The 20,914-nt window shown below is 43.7% G+C and overlaps 1 protein-coding gene across 1 annotated transcript in view; it reads right to left on the bottom strand.

Annotated features, from left to right (window-relative positions):
• Ch25h (cholesterol 25-hydroxylase) overlaps positions 1–13,645 on the bottom strand; it is an 18,957-nt gene extending 5,312 nt beyond the window's left edge. The window contains exon 1 of the mRNA XM_004632110.2: positions 12,297–13,645. Within this exon, the coding sequence (XP_004632167.2) occupies positions 12,297–13,186 (890 nt within the window). The 5' untranslated portion in view covers positions 13,187–13,645. The remainder of the gene's footprint in view (positions 1–12,296) is intronic.
• Between the last annotated feature and the right edge of the window lie 7,269 nt (positions 13,646–20,914).

The raw sequence follows: 20,914 nt of genomic DNA, 5'->3' as shown, positions 1-20,914 counted from the left end.
TACAGGGTCTTACTATGCATCTTGGACTCATAGTGATCCTCCTGTTTTCAGCCTCCCCAGCACTGGGATTGCAGGTGTGCACCACCACACCTGAACTCAGTCAAATGCTCCCCGCATACATGTGGTTTCAGGGAACAAACCCTGGTCCTCGGGCTTGCCTAAACAGATACTTAGTCCACTGAGCCATCACATTGGCCCTTCAGTGTATATTTTTGACCCCCTTTGTCATAGGTAAGATGACTGAATATAGCTGGGTTATCTTTCTGCACCCTTTATTGCATACCATTGACCTGCATGTCTGTTTTGGTGCATCGTTGATTTGTGCATCTGTTTTTGTGCCAGTACTATGTAGTTTTTATCACTATAGCTTTGTAATATAATTTGAAGCCTGAAATTGTGATGTTTCCTGGCTCGTTTTTGTTGCTCCTAGTCATACTGGATATTCTGCTTCTCTTTTGGTTTTATATGAATTTCACAATTTTTTTCTAGTTGCGTGAGGAATATGGTTGGTATTTTTATTGAGTTTGCCATTAATTTTGTATATCAGCTTTGGAATCATAACCATGTGTGCAATATCTGTTCTACCTATTGAAAAACAAGACATATCTTTCCATTTTTTTTTTTTTTGGTGTCTTAGTACTTTTACAGAGCACTATTGTTTTGTTATAGGAGTCTTTCACTCCATTCATTGAGAAATTATGCAATTTTTGTTTACTGAATCAATTGGGAATGATATTGTTTTCCTAATTTTTTAATTAGTAAGTTCATTATTGGTTTACAAGGACTTTTAATGTTTTTATTTTGATTTTGTATCCTCTTATTCTACTGAATTTAGTTATTAATTCTAGGATGCTTTTGCTAGAATGTTTGGATTTTCTCTGTAGAGATTTATGTCTTCTGTGAATAATGACAATTTGACTCTTCCTTTCTTGTACATATCTCATTTCTTTATTTCTCTTTTCTGATTGCTCTGCCTAATCTTTCAAGTTCAATATTTAACAGAAGTGGTAATAGTGGATCTCTATATCTTATTCTTTATTTTTAAAAGAAAATCTTTCCCATGTAGTATAATTTTGGCAGTATGTCATAAATGGCTTTTATCAGATTGACATAAAATCCTTCTGTATCTATTTTTTCAGGGGTTTTATGACGACTAGATGTTGGACTTTGTCAAAAACTTTGCCTGCATTTATTAGATGATCATGTGATTTTCCTCTTTGCTTCTGTTCATGGGATGGATCACATTTACTATTTGCACATGTTGATCCATCCTGGCAGCATGGCGATGCCTTCTTGGTCATGGTGCATGATCTTATTGATGATTTGCTGCATTCTGTTTGCTAGTGTCTTGTTGAGGATCTGTGCATCAATATTCACTAAAGAGAATGACCTTAGTTCTCTTATTTAGTTCAGCCCTCGTCTGGATTTGGAATCAAGGTAATGCTAGATTCCAGGAATGACATTGAGAGTACAGCTTCGAGTTCAATTTCATTTAAAAGTTTGGGGATGACTGGTTTTATATAATACATGAAGAATGCAAAAAAAAATGTCAAAGTTGAACCAAACCTTCAAGCAAATAGATATCTACAGATATTTCACTGAACAGCAGAATATCCATTTCTTCTCAGCAGCATATTGAACTTTCTTCAAAATAGATCATATGCTACTGTAAAAGTAAATGTAAAATATTGTGTGCTTAAATGAATGTAAGATATTGAAATTATCCCGTGCATATTATCAGATCATAGTTCAGTGAAACTAGAAACCGCACGCTGCCTGATGTATCTGTTCCATGAGCTATTTTGGCATCATTGACTTGTCTCTTTCTAGGCTATCCTGCAAAATATTTTGGAATATTAGCTTGGTGGTCTTGAATTTCTTAAGGTGTGCTTTGCTGTGGAAAGATCTTATATCTCCATGAATTTTGAAAGAGACTTTTGCAGGATATATGTGGGAAGTTTGTTGTTCTTTTTATTTTTGGTTTTGGTTTTAAAGGCTTGAAACATTTCACTCCGAGCTCACTTGGCATTTAAGGTTTTTGTTGAGAAGTCTGCTCTAATTCTAATGGGTTTTATGGGAATGTGGCAGGATAGCACTACACCAGTGGCGCTGTTTCTAATGGGTTTTATGGATTGCTTTTCTCTAAGAGCTTTTAAGAGTCTTTGCATTGTGCTTCTGGGAGCTCGACTCTGATGTGTCATAGAGAAAGTCCTTCTGATGGCAGCCCTTTCAGTTCTGTATGTTTCTACATATGTCTCTCATGTATATCAAACTCTTTCCCCATACTTGGAAGGCTTTCTGCTATGATTTCTATAAAGAAGTTTTTTTTTCTTTTTCATTTGCCATTCATTTTATCTTCTGCATTTTCACTGTTTCAAAAAGACTTTCCCCACCCTAAATCTTCAGGAATCTTCCTCATCTCCCAAGTCCTCTCTGCCCTTCTGACTCACTTTCCTTATTGTACTTACATAATCTGAAATTAATTTGTTCATGCACTTGTTAAATGTTTGCAGACGATTTTTGCTATCAGTTAATAAAAGTATTATGCAAACAAGCAGATTGCTAGTTCTGATAACAAGGTTGTTTTAAAAAGGAAAAAGAATCATATATTCAAATCCTTTAGCGTAACCACTGAGGCATAATAAGCAATTGTTGTGTAATATTATTATCATCATCTCTCTTATTGTGATCTTTTTTTTTTTTTTTTTTTTTTTTTTTTTTTTTTTTTGAGTTCTAGGATTTGGTCTCAGCCATTGAGCAGTTGGCCAGCTCTTCAGACAATGGAGACTATGGGCTGATTGTCAGGGGGCCTAACTTCTTTCTGGGTTGATCTCCTTATACAGGCTGCTCTCAGGGAAGCTCTTCTCAGATCTTGCTGACTCTATGCAGCCTAGCACAGAGGGTCAACCAGACTGTTCTGCCACTTCCCACTTCTATTTAGCTGACACCTTAATGAGCAGTTGATTTGAAATAATAAGAGGTCATGGGCTGAGGAGATAGCTCAGTAGAATAAGTGCTTGCCTGGCAAGTGCAGGGTTCCTGAGTTTAATCCCTGGTACTGCGAGAAGGAAAGAAAAAAGAAAGAAAAAAGAAGAAAGAAGAAAGAAAGAAAGAAAGAAAGAAAGAAAGAAAGAAAGAAAGAAAGAAAGAAAGAAAGAAAAGAAAGAAAGAAAGAAAACCCAGGATACTGGGCCAGGGAGATAGCTCAGCAGTATAAGCACCTGCCTGGTAAGCACAAGGACCCACGTTTGCTCCCCAGTACTACATACCCTGCCGGTACTGCATACCCTGCTGGTCCTACACCAAGCCGGTCACCGAAATCCAGCATGGTGTCGCATGCTTGTAATCCCAGCACTGGGGAGGCTGAAACAGAAGGATCACTATGAGTCTTAGCTGAATAGTGAGAACCTGAACCAAATAAATAAATGAAAACCCAAGCTACTGAGAAACAGCAGACTGTGGTGATGACCAGGGTGGTACCAGAGCTGGTCAGCCTGGCATGGATTGCAGCTTTTACACTGAGAGATGTATAGTAAGTTTCTGAACTTTACTGTAGCATCTGTGAGGGTAAAATGGGGAATTCAATGAGTTACTAGATGTAAAGTGGGCATGTGGATCCAGTAAGCATTTTATACAAGACTAAAGAAAAATGAAAGAAAGTAGCAAAAAAACAAGACATGGAGATAGGGACCAGCACCATGACACAGCAAATAGGAAGCTTGCCCACAAAAATCTGGCTGTGTGTTAGGAAGCTGCTAGCATTTGCTGAGCTCTCAAGCCCACGAAGACCCTCAAGGGCCCTCTTTGTTAAACCCATAAGACGTAAGAGGTCTTTTAGGAAATAAGGGTATGTTTTCCATGAGAAGGACTAGGTTCAGGAAAGGTCTGGATTTCCAGATAGTGTCCAAGTCAAAGCTACTTCGATGGAACTTGAGAAGTCTTAGCATAAACATGAAATAAATTATGCACTTGAGTTGCCCTAAAATGACAATACTTGCCTCCCTCGAGGATTAGATGGCCAAGATGAGGTTTCCTGCTACTGAATGAAACCAGAGCACTTCACACTGTCATGTCAGTGCTTCACACTGGTCCCTAGCACCCACACACACATGGTCAGTTTGCCGGCCAGGCCTGCAGGACACCACCGCCTCTTGTCAGCTCTTAGGTGGTGGCTATGTACATGCCACTGAAGAGAGCCTCACCCAAGCTTCTCTGGTTGACTCACACCAAGGAGCTTCTTCCTTTGATATAAACACAGAAGGATGACCAGAGCCTTTGTTTTTAATTAATTAATTAATTGATTGATTGATACAGGGTCCCACAGACTCCTAGTGATCAGACTCAGCAGCTCGGACTCATAGCGATCCTCTTGTCTCAGTCTCCCCACCGCTGGGATTACAGGCATGCACCACCACAGTTGGCTTTGGTGGCCAGATCAGTGCAGGGTCAGCATGGCATGTGGTACCAGGCAGGAACTTGGGTCCTTGTGCTTGCCAGTCAGGCAGTTAGCTATCTCCCTAGCCCTGAGCCTTCAGTTTTATCTCATTGTTCTCTTGGCTTGAAGAATCTGAAATGCACTTGAGCCATCAAGAAAGTCAATTTACAAAGGGCTAGCCAAATAGCTCAGTGGATTAAAGCACCTACTTAGGCAGACACAGGGGCCAGAGGGGGGATTCGATCCCCTGACAAGCTGTGCCGGAAAGTGATTGAGACTGGGTGTGGTGGCACAACACCTATAATCCCAGCACTTGGGAGGCTGTAAACAGGAGGATCTCTATGAGTCTGATCTACATAGTGAGACCCTGTAGACCCTGTACTAAATACAAAATTTAAAAAAAAAAGTCAATGTACTAAAAGGTATGGATTCCAAAGACAGAAAGCACAACAGAAAACACAAAGTCATGAATGTTTTCTTCTACATTTTTAAATAGAGTTTTGTGGATTTCACATAGAATTTTATATTATTTATCTGCCAAGATATGTGGCAGGACAGATCTTAGAAAATCTGGAATGCTATGCTCAAGTTCCTATAAGTCAGGAGGGAAGTTTAGGAAAATATCAACAAAGAATATAGATTCCATGGCTTCTAAACAGTGTCCCATTACAGCACTTTTCGCACCCAGCGACAGACAGCTCCCTTCAACGACTGAGGAGCCGGAGTAGAGGAGGGACGCAGCAGAGTGCAGCAGGAAGAGCGTGGGTTTTAGAGCTGCAGCCCAGCTTATGTGACCCAGGGAAAATTACTTCCCAGCCCTGACCCTGTTTTCTTATTTATAAAATAGGGAAGCCCGACAGCGGCGCCTCAGCTTCAGCGTTTGTGGAATCTCCTAACTTGACGGTGTGAGCATGTGAGCTGTTGTCCCTCAGAAGTGCGGGAATTAAGGCACAGAGAGCCCCGGTCAGGCATAAGCAATTTCCCTTTTTCCTTCTAACAAGGAACTTAAGCTACATAGTGGGCAGTGGCTTTGTCCAGGCAATGTCCAATTCCAAAAGGCTCCTTGAAAAGCCCTTTGCTGAGAACTTCGTCTCTGGAGCTCTTGGCGTCAAGCGGGTGCTGACTCAGGAGAGAAGAGCCCCCTGTCGGCGAGAGTCAGGCTGACACCACCTAGTGCTAAACGTGAATACATAAGCACAGCAGCGCTGGCCACTTATGCAAGCGGAGCCGCCAGTGGCCTGCTCCCTCCAGCTCTGGCTCTGAGCCTTGCACGGCACCACACACGCACTATGTTACTGGAAGTCGACCTCCAAGATTCTCCCGAGATTTAGCAAGGAAACAAGAACCAAGGTGAGCAGAAGAAAGGAATCCACGGAGAGAAGGCAGACACGAAGCCAGAGAGGCAGTGACAACAAGGGACAGCAAGGAGCCAGAGGGCCTTCCTCCCTTCGCAGGTGCCTGAGGTCCACTTTCCCACGCTGCGCAAGCCCTGAGCGCAACATCTGTTCACCATCCCGCCGTTATGTCTCATGCGGCCGTCACAGCAGACTTAGGAAGGCAGCCAGGCCGCTTATTGTTACACCACTATCCACGCATTCCAGGAAATTGATGTTCAGAGCAATTAAATGATCCCCACCCAAGATAGATAACCGGGCAGCTCCACCCCAGGCTCTTCAGGCACCAAGACCTCGGATCTTACTCCAGGGACACTGATGGTGCACTTTCTAAAAGAACCAAAACATATAATATGACATGTTATGATGTGACCTTCTGTGGAAATTATGGGCGAGACCCCCTTGTCTCACATGACCTGGAGGTAGAGAAAGAGGAGAGAAACACCCCTGGAGCTTTATCTAAAGAATTTCTATTCATGATAATTTCATTTTTGTAATTTTTATGAAGTATTTAATACATGCCATCTCAAGAAAAGAAGGAGCTGGAAGGAGGGAGAGAGACAAAGTAGTTCATTTTTTGGTTTGTTGGCAAAGCAAAGGTTAATAGACTTCTATCTGCAGTGGGTCTAAATGGAAAGGGAACAGAAGCCTACTTCTATTTTTGATTGTTCTTCAGTGCTTGAAATCCTATGCTGTACACACATTATCTGTGTGATGAAAGTTACTTTGATCCAGCAGAAAAGTATAAAAACGAAGTATAAGAAGTAAAGCCACGCTGTTACGTTGAGCTGTAGAGGACTCAGGTCAATAATTTCTGACATTGCCAGTGAAGCAGAAGACCCAATTCTGTTATGGGCTACTGGACTCTTTTAGAATATTTTACTGAGTTTACACACCTATAATATTCAAATAATGGAACTTAACCAAAAAAAGGGGAAACAGATGAATGTCTATTTTGTATCTGTGTATTCAAAGTGGTTAGGATAGATATATAGTTACATTCTCTTTTTTTTTTTTTTTTGCTTTCTATTAATTAATTAATTAATTAATTATTTTTCAAAGTTTTATTGATAAACAGCAATGAGACAGTTTCAAATCAAATTGGAAGACATTCTCTTAATGAATAGAGGGTTTTGTTGTAATAGTGTTTGTAAATAGGATATCGTGTCTGCCTCTTGTACAGCAAATAACCACTAGGAAGAGAGTATGCAATGTGTTAATTATTGAAACTGTCCTACCACTTTGGTTTGAAACTGTCTCATTGCTATTTGTCTCTCAATAAAATTATGGGGAAAAAAAGAAAGTTACTTTGATAACAGAAAAATATTCCTTCATCTACGTGTGCTTTGAGATAGGACAGACTCATTATTTGTCACCAGTGATAACACCTTTGCAACCGTTTACATATAACACAAGAGCTACTATGTCAAGAGTTTTCTATATGTGAGGCAATGTGCCCGTCACCCTCTAAATGTTACTTTCTTCACCACAACTGCACAGCTTTCTGTATAGACGAGGAAATCAAGCCTTAGAGAGATTAAGAAACTCCCTCCAGGTCCAGAAGTTAATAAGTGGTAAAGCCACAAATCCATCCAGATAGAACTTGTCATTGCTTCCTGGTAGGAATAAATACCAATATTTTCAGTTGCTATCTTTCATCTTCAGCTACATACAATCAATCACTTCACACCTTTTGCTTAAAATCTATAGAACATCCTGCCAACCTCCTCATTGCCCCAATCCAGCCTTAAATATTTCCATCTGTCTAACCACTTTCAGTAAATAAATTACAGCAGCACTAATATTTACTTCAAACCTATTGTACATATGGTCCCTCAAAACACCAGTGGCACAGGTCAACGAGCAAGCAGTCCCAAGCAGTTCCAATGGCTTCGCAGAAGGCTTATAACCAATGCTTGGTCCCCAAACCTAGGGCCTGGCCAACCTTGTTGAGGATAGCCCTTGGAGTTCCTTCCTGGCTCATTCAGTGCTCTGAGCTTCCTACCAGGCTTAAAGAATGTCACATTCTTCCATTTCCCTCTGATTTTGCATCTGCTCTGTCTTCTGCTGGGTGCAGTTTACCCTGTCTGTGGGCTCACACAAGGCCTGCGTTAGTTGTCTCCCATGCCTATTCTTCATCTTGGATGCCACTGCATCATTACTCTCTGCTGGGTCAACTTAGACTCCATGCATTTGCTTGCCTCTTTCCAAAGAGACTGTTCCCTTCTCTAGACCAGAATATAAACTGTGAGCTTAGATTGAGGGAGACACTGGGATAGAGTAATGATGGGGACAGAAAGGAGTAAGATGGGGCAAAGAAAGCTATGATTGACACTAAATGTGTGATCCTGATGTTTCCAGGGTCCTTCTAACACTGAACTAGGCACAGAGCCAGAGACACAGAGAATGTTAAACAGGATGAAAAATGACCATGTTGTGTGTGTATGTGTACCATTCATACATATACAGTATCTATACATAGCATGATTACACATAATATATTCTACATGTACAGTATGTACACATATATGTATATAGTGTATATTTAATGTATTAGTGCATATATGGTGCATATATAGTACATAAATCTATTCATGTGTACATATAGAATAGTGTATATAGATGGATGTAGCTTGTGTATATGATGTGCATATATAGTGTATGTATAGTATATATTATACACACTGTATATGTATAGTGTATTTGGTTTGTTGGCAAAGCAAGGGTTAATAGACTTTTATCTGCAGTGGGTCTAAATGGGAAGGGAACAGAAGCCTACTTTTATTTTTGATTGTTCTCGTTTTGAATGAACTTGCACATTTCCATGGGGTGTGCACAGGTGCATGCATGTACTCTTCGTGTGTGTATTTATAGTTCAATGCAACAGGAGATTCACAGAGTACATTAGGAGATGGCTAGAAGAACACTCATTGCACACAATAGTGATCTTTTTCAATAAAAAGATCAGTGTCTTGTGCTTAGCTTCTTGTGGTGGTGAAAGAGGAACACTGAAGGGAGAAGAAGGGATGGAGAATTAGGAAGGAAAAGGTCTGGAGAAACCTCACCAAAGCCAAGAAAGAACCACATCCTAGGATGGGGGTGGTTAGCTAAACAAATGACTAATTTTTTTAAAAAGTCAAGTAGCAGGAAAACCAAAGGGGAAGAGATCATTGGATTTAACAATTAGGCAGATGGATTGTGGTGAGCTGGAGGAAGTCTCTGGAAGAGATGAGGTAGGTTGACTCGGTGAGGAAGTAGATTAAGAGAAATGGAAATTTCTGTCTGTTTCCAAAACTATTGCCCCATGAGGATAACAGAGGAGCAACTTGTGATAAAAAGAATCCGCGGCTCGGTTTTCCTTGGCGCCTGGTAAGACAGGACAGCTCATGCTTGATAAACAACATTTTAGGTGAGGAAACCAACACAGAGGAATTAAGTAACCCTCTGAAGTTGCAGAGCTAGTAAGTCCCAGAACCCATGTTTCACTCAAGTAATCTGGCTTCAGCATTTATGTTCTTGGCCAGAAACAAAGAGACATATAGAAAACACAGTTCTTGACCTGCCTGCTGCTTTCTTGGGTCATATCAAGAAGTAGGCATAGAGCTAGAAGAAGGCATAAATGTTAAATAGGACCCAAAAAATGGTAGTGTGGGTGTGGATAGACGTAGACTACATCGGCATGGCTGTTATATCTAGGCTGGCCTAAGTCCCTGGCTCTCCCGAGCTCTCTCTCTGTGTGGAAGCTTTCACTCCAGCGACATCACTGTCAAAGCAGTGGGCCAGTGGAGCACTGGTTTCAGCCACAAGGATGAGATGGAAGAGGAGGAAGAACCCATTGTTGGCACAGAGGGTTTGCCTCCTTCCAGAAGTTGTGGAAATTATCATAAACATCAGAAGAGGGATAGTGGACACCATGAGGCCAAACTTGAGGAGAAATTTCTCCAGATTTCTTGGGAAAAGGCACCTAAGTACCAACCCTTCCACATCTGAAACTTGGGCTGGTGGCTATGATGATAACCTCATCTGGGTCACATTTCTCATTGCTGGAGCAAAACACTTGACACCAAAAATGTAATGAGAGCTTTACTTTGGCGCAAGTTTCAGCCCATTTTGACCAACTCCAAAGAGGAAACAGAAAGGCATGGTGAAGGAGAAGCCTCACCTCCAGGCAACCCATAAACCAAGAGAGAAAGCAGGAGCCTGGAGCAGATTCCACCCTTCCAGGTTTAACCCCTAGCAACCCAATGCTTCTGACAAGACCCCATCTGCAGACAGTACCCTGTAATCCAATCACCTTTCAAACACCCCACCAACTAAGCACTAAGGCACTGAGGAGACAAGGAGGTATGGACCACATCAGTAGCCTGTATCCCTCAGAGTTGTCACAAAGACCAAGTAACATATGGTTCAAAGTGCCTCCCTGTGTAACTGTTCATGATTAGGACAAAACTCTCAAACTATTTGAAAAATTGACCATCCTTCCCACCTCCCTAGGTCCATTTCTCAAGGCTAAAAGTCTGACATATCAACTTGAGAAAGGTTCTGAATGCTAACATTTAGCACACAAGCAATTTGCCTCAGATCTAAAACACCCTTGTATACTAAGGCAACATGACACAATCTTAAAAATCTCTGATTTCAGATGGTCATCAGCCAAGACTTACAGGGCAGAGGTTTGGTGCCTGGATCTGCTCACAACAGCTAACAATGGCACACATATTCCACACCTTCCTACTTAGTCCTCAGCTCTTTACCCGCTCACCACCTATACCATGGTATTAGCCCCCACCACCAATTTGCATTTTCACCTCACAGGTCACTTCCTCTTTTGGCAGATTTCACTTATATGAATCCATGTGATCAAGTTCCATCTCTGTCCTGCTTTGGGCAGAGTGACTTCAGTCTAGAAGCACAGGGGACACACGTTGGAAAGAACTGTATCCCTCAGTGTTGTCACATAGACCAAGTAAAATAATGGAGCAAAGTGCCTCCCTGTGTAACTGTTCGTGCTTATGACAAAACTCTCAAACTGTTTGAAAAATTGACTATCCTCAATTCTGGCTGCCCACTGCTAATCGTTTACGAGGGCCTGGAGATATTTCAAGGAGTCTCTTGGCATACTGTCTCTGGCATACTGTGCAGACCGGGTCTTTACACAGGTTTTCTTATATTTAACAAGATAGTGTGGTGCATATAGCTTGAGCCTAAGATGACCTGCAAAGCTATGGTCGTTACAGACTTTGGTCTGAATCATTTTCATTTTTGACTGAACCCTACATAAACTGCACTCCAAAACTGATGTTAAATAATGAAGCAGGCTGAAAGGGGTCACAGCTGGGTGGCCAGAAACTGGGATATTCAAGTCACCAGCGCTCTGCAAGAATATCTGGGATACCATCTCTGTGCAATCCAGAAGCCAGGGTGCAGGCCAAATTTCCCTTCATCTCTCTTTGAGAAAGGGCAGTATATTTTGCATAAATGCCTTCAGAAAATGAAATATACAGAAAGTCCAGATCTCAGTGGCAATATGATGTTGGTCATTTGAACAGGTTGTGGTTGCATCATGAAAACCAGACTCGCTTAAAATCAGATTTCCACATCAATTAGCCATTCTAATGCACATATACCAGCTTTGCCAGTTTTGCAAAGCACGATGCTGTTTTATAAACCCCCTGCACACTCCACTCAGGAGTCTCCAGGAACCTAGGAAATCTCCAGTGTAAATATCTTTGTAAAGCTCTAGAGAATAATTCTTGCATTTGTTCACTATGCAGAAGTCAACTGAGAAAGATTCAAAGTGCTAGTTTTTCCCTTTGTGAAATCTCTAGACCAACAGAGATGACCCAGCCCCGTCTGCCCTTTTTTGCTGCACCGCTCTGCCCTCAGAATGCACCCTTCGACTGCTGGTTTAAAGCAGCGGGGCTGAGGGAAGTGAGGGACACATCCCGCCCCCCATTTCCTTTGAGATTTCCATCTATAAAATGATCAGTGAAACAGGAGTCAGTAGTTGTTTGAGTCATGTTCTTTTTTGTTTTCATTTTAAAAGCATAACTAACATTTTTCAACATAAATATGCATTTCTATGAAAAATAGAAAAAAAGGACTACAATCTTGGTCACTGCCCGGCAGGAACAAGTTTGGTTATAGATTCCAAGGTCAGATCCTCCCTTAAGTTACGCTCTTTTTGCTCTTTCAGCCCCTTTTGACAGGAAAGCCTTTGTTCCTCAAAGCAATCTTTTTAGAGACGATTTAAATATGCCATTGATGGATGTCTAATTTACAACCAGGACTCAAGGCTATTGAAATGAGCTAGAGCTTGACACCAAGAATACAACTGTGTGGACATACATACATACATTGTATAAATTAGTCTGGTTGCAAAAAAAATCAGATCTTATCTATCAGTTTTCATCAGTTAATAAATTACCAGTATTAGAAAAGAAGGGAAAACAAGACAAAACTCTCACGAGTGTTTCTTCTGACTCAAGTGCGAAGCGCACAGGAGCGTGCAGTCCACAGTGCACTCAGCACTGCCGCAGCCCTGCGCCGGGAGGGGTGCAGGCCGCAGGGTGCCCAGCATTCTGTCCCAGTGTGTAAAGTAGGGAGCGAAATTGCAGTTAAACTGGGAGTGGTGCAGGTCGTGGTGCGCCACGCCCCCGTACCAGCCGCAAGGCACCAGTCTGTGCGTGGACCACGGGAAGTCGTAGCCCGAGTGGTCCTCCACCGACAGCCAGATGTTGATCAAGTGGAAAGTCAGGACGGTGAGCGGGTGGCACCCGAGCAGCTTGACGTTCATCACGTCGAAGGAGCCCAAGGAAAACAGTTCCCAGGCGCTCATGTACTGCGTGGCCAGCGCGAACGGGGGTGCGTTCTGGTGGTGCAACTTGTGGAAGGTGCGGTACAGCCAGGGCACCTTGTGATGCAGCACGTGCCACACGAAGAACTCGGCGTCGAAGAGCAGCAGGCAGAGCAGCACATCGCGCAGGAGCTGCAGCAGCTCAGGGGCTTCGGGCGGCAGCTGCGCGGGGCTGCGGACCCAGTGCAGAAGCGTCACCGGGAACACGAACACCAGGTGCTGGAACAGCGTCTGCCCCAGGCAGGGCAGCAACTGCCGTGCGGACGGCGAAAAGTCGGGATGGATCTTGTAGCGTCGCAGCGCGGGCACCCAGGGACACAAGAAATCCAAGGCCACAAAAGGCAGGCAGAAGCCCAGGTAGGTGGCGATCGCGAAGACGACCGGGAACAGGGGCGACTGGAAGAATGACTCTGAGGTCCTCACATGGTCCCAAAGGGGCTGCAGGAGCCGCTGGCCCGAGCTGCACGGGACCTGGAGCCCCGAGCAGTTGTGAGTGCTCATGGTGAAGCCGAGTCCCGCAGCGGCCACGGTTCACGGCTCCAACTTTTCTTGCCTCTCGAGGCCCCGCCCCGGTGACGTCAGCGGGCTTCGCACGCCTTCCCAGCTGCAGGAAACTTAAACGCGTAACCCAAGAAGTTGTGCTTACAAGCTATAAAATACAGGAATCTAGGGCCGAACCGAATTGTCTTATATATGCGCGTATCGGTGACGCTTACACGCTTTCCATGCACATGCAGAATTATGCTCCCAGTCTGCGGTTTACACGATGCAGCCGTACAGATCTACATGGAAAGTTGCCACGAGTTTGGAAGACTCGGTCTACTTGCATCATCATCGCTCCCAAATTCATATTTGCAGCTAGGAAGATGCACCTAGCTGCTTCCCAGTGCTTTCGTGTAGATGCCTGGCACCGCTCGGGTCTTCGCGCGCGCCATGCCGGGTTCCGCGCGGCGAAGGGTTCGCCTGCGGAGGGGAGTGCCGGGCCTGTTGCCCGGAGTGGGGTCGGATCTGAAGTCCTGCGGACGGGGCGGGCAGCCGGGCCCCAGGGCAGCTGCTGGCGGGCTCCCAGCAAGGCGCCGAACAACGCACACAGACCCACGAGGCGCTTTCGGGGGAAACGCTGGGATTAAAGTCCAAGGTCGGCACAGAGCCAGCTAAAAAGACATCGTATCCTGGGGATGGAGGGAAAGGACTGAACTGGCAAACCGCTCGCTTTTGCCCGCTTGGAGGTTCTGGAGCCCTGCACGCTGGGAAGGGGCCCCAGCTCCCCTCCTGCTCTGCCCTCGACTGCAGCCCTGGTCCTCTTTCCCCACTCCGTCCCTCGTCTCCATGAACCCGCCCAAGCAGCAGAACCTGTTCACCCCACTGCTTTTTGGCCACCAGACTTCGGTGATTGGGCCAGGAATCAAACACGAGAAAGTCTGTATGAGCGAAGCTCTGGAGAGACTTCCCGATAGACATTAAAAACAAAAACAAAAAACAAAACAACACCAGAAACCCTTGACCTTAACCCAAGTGGGTGGGCTCACAACAGGAGAGAGCCTTAGAAGATCTCTCATGAAGGAAGATCAGCTTGCGTCATTCGTAGTGAGCCCATAACGTCGCAGGACACTCAAGCTTAAACATGCAGGATTGCTCTGATACTAGAAACCCACATTATAACTAAAGAACGAAATGAAAGCTAGGAAATAGGAAGTAGGAGGTAGGGCTTTCTCAGATGGAAAGAAATCAAGAGATGGGGAGAGAGTAGGACTGAAAAAAAGGAATCAAGGTGCAACTCCACACGGAAATGTACACTATGGTGTGCAAACATGGACTAATAATTATTTTATTTTATTTTTAAAAGTTGCGGACAGTAACTTTGAAGCCAGGGACTGATCTAAATCCCAGCTTCTGCCCTTTGTATCTGTGAGTCTGAGTTCGAGGTGCACTCCATGAAATTTGCATTTTCTCATCCACCCAAAAGGAAACAACAGTAATAATCATGTTCTTCCCTGCCTGTTGTGAGCATTTAATGGAAAAATAAACACACCCACCATATGATGCCTAGCAGCAGCTAAGCATTTTTAATCAAAGGATTTCATCTAATCCTCAAGAGCTGTGTGTCCCCTCTTCCCGTGGTTAGAAGCACACATTCTTCTTATTATTGTGGATTTCCAGCAGTAAAACTGCAGTACCCGGAAACATATTATTTTAAATTTGTACTTCACATTTTATCTAAAGAATAATTGAGCTAAGTGAACTTAAAATTAAATAAGATTATGGCATGAGAAATAAAGATATAAAGCCATATATTATGAAGAATAAGTACTGCAAGAACACAGACTAAAAAAAAAAAAAAAGAACATAGACTGGCACCCAGCGTTAAAATACAATAATATTAAGGAAATCTATGCTATAGTTCAATTCATAAAATATTTGTGATATGCACATCATAATGGTCAAATTCATAACTCAGAGGCTCCCACGTTGGGTTCCAGATCTGCCACTGATGGCACTTGGGATAGTCCTTGGACACTCACTCTTGAGATTCCCTAGAGCAGCGGTGGCGAACCTATGACACAAGTGCTGCAGCAGACTGTTTGCTATCCCTGAAGGCTCTGGAAGGTTCGCCATCTCTTTGTAGATCATAGATCTTGGCGTGATAGCACCTTTCTTTTGAAACTCCAGCATGCTGTAAGAGTATTATCCTGCTTGTCTAGTCGCTGTTCAAGATCTAAAGGGCCATCAGCAGCCTTGAGCTTCTTGCCAGCCAGTGCAGAGAAGAGAAGGTAGATTTCGAATGTAACTCTGATGTTTGCATAGTAGCAAAAACCAGGTACCCTACAGGTCCTTGACCTCTTTACTGGTTGGTTCCTTCCGGAGAGACAAAGATAAGCTCCTTCAGCCTCTGTCCTCCCCAACCCAGGGCTGTTTTCTCTTCACTTTCAGGGCAACTGAAGAACTTTCTTCTTTCTCATTCTTGGTCAACTAGAGTGTCTGCCTTGATACAGTATCTCAGAGGAGAGAAAGAATTGCTGGTCCTTCACTCTTGTGCCCCCCTGGATGCTCTGAAGAGACCATGAGATTTATCAGAATTAAAAATGTATTATCTTAATAAATATCATTCAAATTGAGCCTCACAAAATTAAGTCAGCAGTCAACTTTCTTTGGAGCACACAGTGTCCTTTCCCTGGCCAGAGTCGTGGGTGTTTGGATTCTGTTACAGAGTTTTATGCATGGCTGGCATTGGCAGTTGAGCACAGTTTGGACTTAACTACTGCACTTGCTGATGGGACTGCTACTCTGAGCCCCTAGGCCCATGAAATTGATTTGCCCAGCTTTGGTGGGTCTGTCCTTTGATCTTGCTAGAACAGCCTTCTGGTGCTAATGACCTCAAAATGAAGCTTGACCTAGAAGTCAGGCTCCAGTCTGCCTTTCCCAGCCCCCAGCAAAGCCCTGACCTTGCAGCACCTGCAGAAGAGCAGGCAGCTTCTCAGATGTTCTGGCACAGGAAGCGCACAGGACAGAAGTATGCTCCTCTCTCAGGGAAACTGATCAGGGAAGATCTTTTCAGTCATCTCTCTCTGTCATGGAGGATGTTGAAAAGTAGTCACAATATGTCACAGGATCAAAATCAGTCAAAACTAAATTGACCAGAATAAAATTGAATCCTATACAGTGACTACAGCAGAGCCACTATATGAATTTGGCACAATCACACCTCTAAATACTACCTATGCACAAAAACTTAATAGCTGTCCAGATGAGTAGCCTTCTTTAGGATCTAAGGCATAGCTTCTAGAGCATTTTCCTGTGATGTCAAATGTTAACTTTTATTTTATTTAAGAGATGGAACCCAGGCTCTGGACACTGAGCCCATGACTTATCAATGACCTACATCTACAGTTCCAAACACTGTATCTTATACATAATGAGTGTTCAGAAAGTAGCAGGTGATCCTTTTAAAAGATGGTGGCTCAAAAGTGAGACTAAAGATAGAATCTTTCTTTTTCCCCTGAAAACTAGTATGGGTGGCTTTTGGGCCTATTTAGCTACACTAGGCAGGGGGATGGTTTCATAGAGTATTAGTATTTCAGTCACATGACATCTTGTATTTCTCCAGTTATAATGGCTCCTTATGTATCATTTTTACCTTACCTTGATCTCTCTGACAGGGGTGGAAGACAAGAATCCTGTCTTTTCTAGTTTCCACAAGAGTCAAATACTTTCTTTGAGGTTACAAGTTTGCGCATATTTAATATGCTCTTGAAATTATTTGGTAGTAACCTACCAAAAACATTGAATACTGCTCCCAGCCCAATCATAACGTCTTTCCTAAAATCACTTTCATGATTTTTTTTTTCTAAAATAAAGCTAGAATCTTGGCAGCTCTCTGAAGCAGCTCTTCCTGGATATCAGAGATGTGCAGTGTTGTGTGGTGCATGAGACTCGCAGAAGTAGGGGAGCAATCTCAGAAATCAGAACCTAACTCTGTATTTTAAGAACTAGTAATTAAAGCTCCAGTCTTACAAAAGTCAAGACTATCAAGGATCAAACAGCAAATTACAGTCAAGTTGCATGCCACCCGGGCAGTGCCAATGCCTTGCTAAAACATCTCTCCAGGAGCAATTTGATGCTAGTAGAGGATATGGAAGTTGCTTTTATGTGTCCATTTACCAAAAAGTTAGAAAACATTAAGGAGCCACACAACAACAGTATTGATGAAGAGTACGAGAGCTGTGCACTCCCCACCATGCTCGCCTGGCATTCGTAGAGACCTAGATTCCGGTGCAGATTTTGATTCTTAGCACTTTATATTTCACTCTATCCACATCACACATGAGTCAGTCCTCCACCGACATAGCTGGAACAATCCTCCACCTCTCTAAAACATCCAACATGCGTAAAATCATCCCCCATAACCAACATACTGTAAGGCAGAGAACAATGATACTCGTCTACTTTCAAAAGGATTGTTACAGTGATCCAAATCTTATGGGAAGGATGTAAAAACCCAGATAACACAATGGAAAATGAAAATGAAAATTTATTTTTGTAAATACTAAGACGCCTCAGCAGGGATAATTTTACCTCTTAATTCATAATTGAGCTTGATATCTGTACATATATAATATATGTTAATGAATAACTGGCAATTTTTATCAGAATAATTACTAACCCATTGTTACCTATCAGGCACCACAAGAGATCACTTGTATTCTGAAAAAGTTTCTCCATGCATAAAAGAAGAAATGGTAAGAGATTGAATTATAGAATATTTTAAATATTCACATTTAACACATCAACACCTTGAATAGCCACATATGGGAAATAATCTTATTTTTTGTTTTTGGGGGTTTTTTTGGTGGGACTGAGGATTGAACTCAGGCCCTTGCACTTGCCAGGCAAGCGCTTATCTTACTCAGCTATCTCCCCAGCCCAGGGAAATAATCTTATTTAGAGGCAATGCACTAACTTTTTTTAAAAAATGTAGTTAGTACAGGGTCTACAGAGTCTCACTACACAGATCAGACTCGTAGTGAGTCTCCTGTTTTCAGCCTCCCAAGCGCTGGGATCGCAGGCAGGCACCACTATGCCCAGTCCCAGTCGCTGTCTCGGAGTACCCCGTGTGTGGGACCAGCACTGCAAGCCGGGGATGGAATCCCGGTCCCCGCATCTGCCTAAGCAGGTTCCTTAATCCGCTGAGCTACCTGGCCGGCCCTAGATCAGTCCACTAACTTTTGATACACAATCAAGGTGAAGCCTGAATGAACACCTTCTCCATTCCCCGCCCACCCACCATCCATATCCAAAGTTCTGATTATCCATTAACTTACTTGGAAAATTCTTATATCTAGGTCACATCTAGGGTTAGCTATTCCTTGAGAATATTTTTCAAATGTCACTCAGGCAGAATTAATTATGAAATTGGGTGGGAAAGACCACAGCCAGAGCTGGCCTTACCTAGAATCAAATTCCCAGCCACCTCATAAAGCTGCAAAGTTCTCTTCTTTCCCCAGAGGAAAGCCCCAGAGAAATCCTCAAGTATTGGAAGGACCAGGGAGCACCGAGGGGAAGAAGAAAAAGGAATTTAGATATGCTGTAGGTGTGGGCAGACTCCTATCTAATACATGTAATCATCATGTACTGAAAACATCACTAATAAAAAAATTAATCCCAAAAAAGAATTAAGAAAGAGCAGAGATGAGTACAATTCAATAAAAGGCAATGGGGGGAGGGGGGGGGAGATTTGCACTCAAAGGCAAGAGTGCCCTCTGGCGGCGAACAGGAATATGATTTTATTTTTCCTTTCTAACTCCTTGTGTTAGGAAGGGTTCCATGTTGGCAAACTTGTGTAAATGTTAGGCTAGGAATTCTCGAAAATCTTTGCGTCCTGCTCAATAGAAGATGTGTCAGTGCCGGCTGAGAAGAATAGAGCAGGACCCTCTGGCAAATTGTCAGCGAATGTGTTATGGCGGAAGTTCCAACTCTCAGCTGATGATGAGTGGAGAGGCTATGTTTTTTTAGACAAAGGTCCATGATGCAGGCTGACGTTGAACTCTCCGTATAGCACAGGATGACCCTGAACTTGCAGTGATCCTCCTGCCTCAGCCTCCCAAGTGTTGGGATTACAGGCGTGCGCCACTGCACCTGACAATGAAGCTCTGTTAGTACAGCCAGGATTTGAAGGGTACAAAGGGCTAACACTGCAGCTTCCAGGTCAGGAGGCTACCCACCGAGGTAAATAAGCAGTGTGACTTACCTTAACACTGGCCCATTTATTCTTTTTTTAAGGAAAGTCCCCAGTGCAGTTTGGAAAGAAAGCAAAGAGGAAAAACGGCAGGTGCAAAGTGTTGTCTTGAATGCCCCTGGCAGTGGTTTATCTCTAGACGTCCCCTAAGTCCTCATGTGCCAGTGGGTGGGGCTTTTGACAGTGGTTAGATCATGGTGGGGGCGTGGTGCCTATCAGTGGACTAGTCTACCGATGTGTTTATAGTTAAATGGGATTTGAGAGGTGAAGCCTGGTTGGGTGGCCTCTGGGGATGTGGCCTAGAAGGTGCTGTCTTCTCTTCCCTTCAGCCCCTCTGTGCTTCCTGCCATGAGCGCTTCTTCCCTGCCATCTGCCATGCCATCTGCCAAGCCACCCTGCCTTGGAGCCAGCCAGGGATGGACTCAAACCTCTAAATATTGTGAGCCCAAATAAACTTTTCATCCTGAGATTTCCAGATGTCAGTATTGCGCCTCAGGGCCAAGGAAAGTAGCTGGGCAGATGTTAGTACCAAGAACAGGGTCGTGGCTGGGGGGCTACCTGACTATGTGGTTCCAAAGCCTTTTACACTGGCTTGCAGGAGGAGTTTGGAAAGGATTGGAATGCCCTAGAATGCTGTGATTGGAGCTTGATGGGAGATTCTGGTGAGTTCAGAAAAACAAAACGCCCACGCTGTGCAGCCAGAGTAGACCAGCTTCAAGAGGTTTTGGGTGGGAAGGACTCCATTGGTGGCTGGCCTCCAAGCCATGTGCATTATGTTATGATGGAAAATTCATCTGCATTTTGCTCATGTCCAGAGACTTTGAAGGTGTCTGTGACAGTAGTCTGATTTATCTGGTGGTGGAAATTTCAAGGTAGTCAAACACTCAGGCTGTGGCTTGTGTATTGAGAATTAAGCACGAAGAGCCCAACAGAATGATTTAAAACATTTTGAGTTTGGCCACAAAGGAAGCTTCCAGTAAAGCAGGGGCCTGCAAGGAGGGAGCAGAGGAGATGCTGGCTGCTGAAAAGATTGGTGTTGGAAAGAAGCCAAGTAATTCGGAGCTGGACAGGGGCGGGATCCAAGACTGCACCTTTCCCAGACGCAAAGGTGGAAAAGCGGAAGAGCTGCTCATTCATGATGCAGTCGTGTCAAGCTGTGCACAAGAACTTAGGTAGTCACAAGCTTACAAGCATTGCTGGGGGCTCTAGTGGTAACAGGTAGAAGAGCCCAGGCACCCATGGCCCTGAAGTCATTCTCCGGGAATTGTCCCCACTACTGGAGAAAACAACAAATAAAAAGGCCCACTCACTGCCCTCCTCTTGATTTTAATGAGCATTAAGCAGCCATCCATAGCTGGCTGGTCCAATCAGCTTGCCTTAGTCAAAGACAGAAAGATAGCTCTTCAGAGGAACATATGACTGGAAGGAGGGCTGCACCCACCTGGTCATGAGTGCAGCCTGTATGTAACTACACCTTCACTTTTTTCTATGGTTGC

The sequence above is a fragment of the Octodon degus genome, unplaced genomic scaffold, assembly GCF_000260255.1.
Source record: "Octodon degus isolate 3935 unplaced genomic scaffold, OctDeg1.0 scaffold00046, whole genome shotgun sequence".
Taxonomy (NCBI): Eukaryota; Metazoa; Chordata; class Mammalia; order Rodentia; family Octodontidae; genus Octodon; species Octodon degus.
The sequence above is the reverse complement of the archived record's forward strand: the minus strand, read 5'-3'. Positions and strand labels throughout refer to the sequence as shown.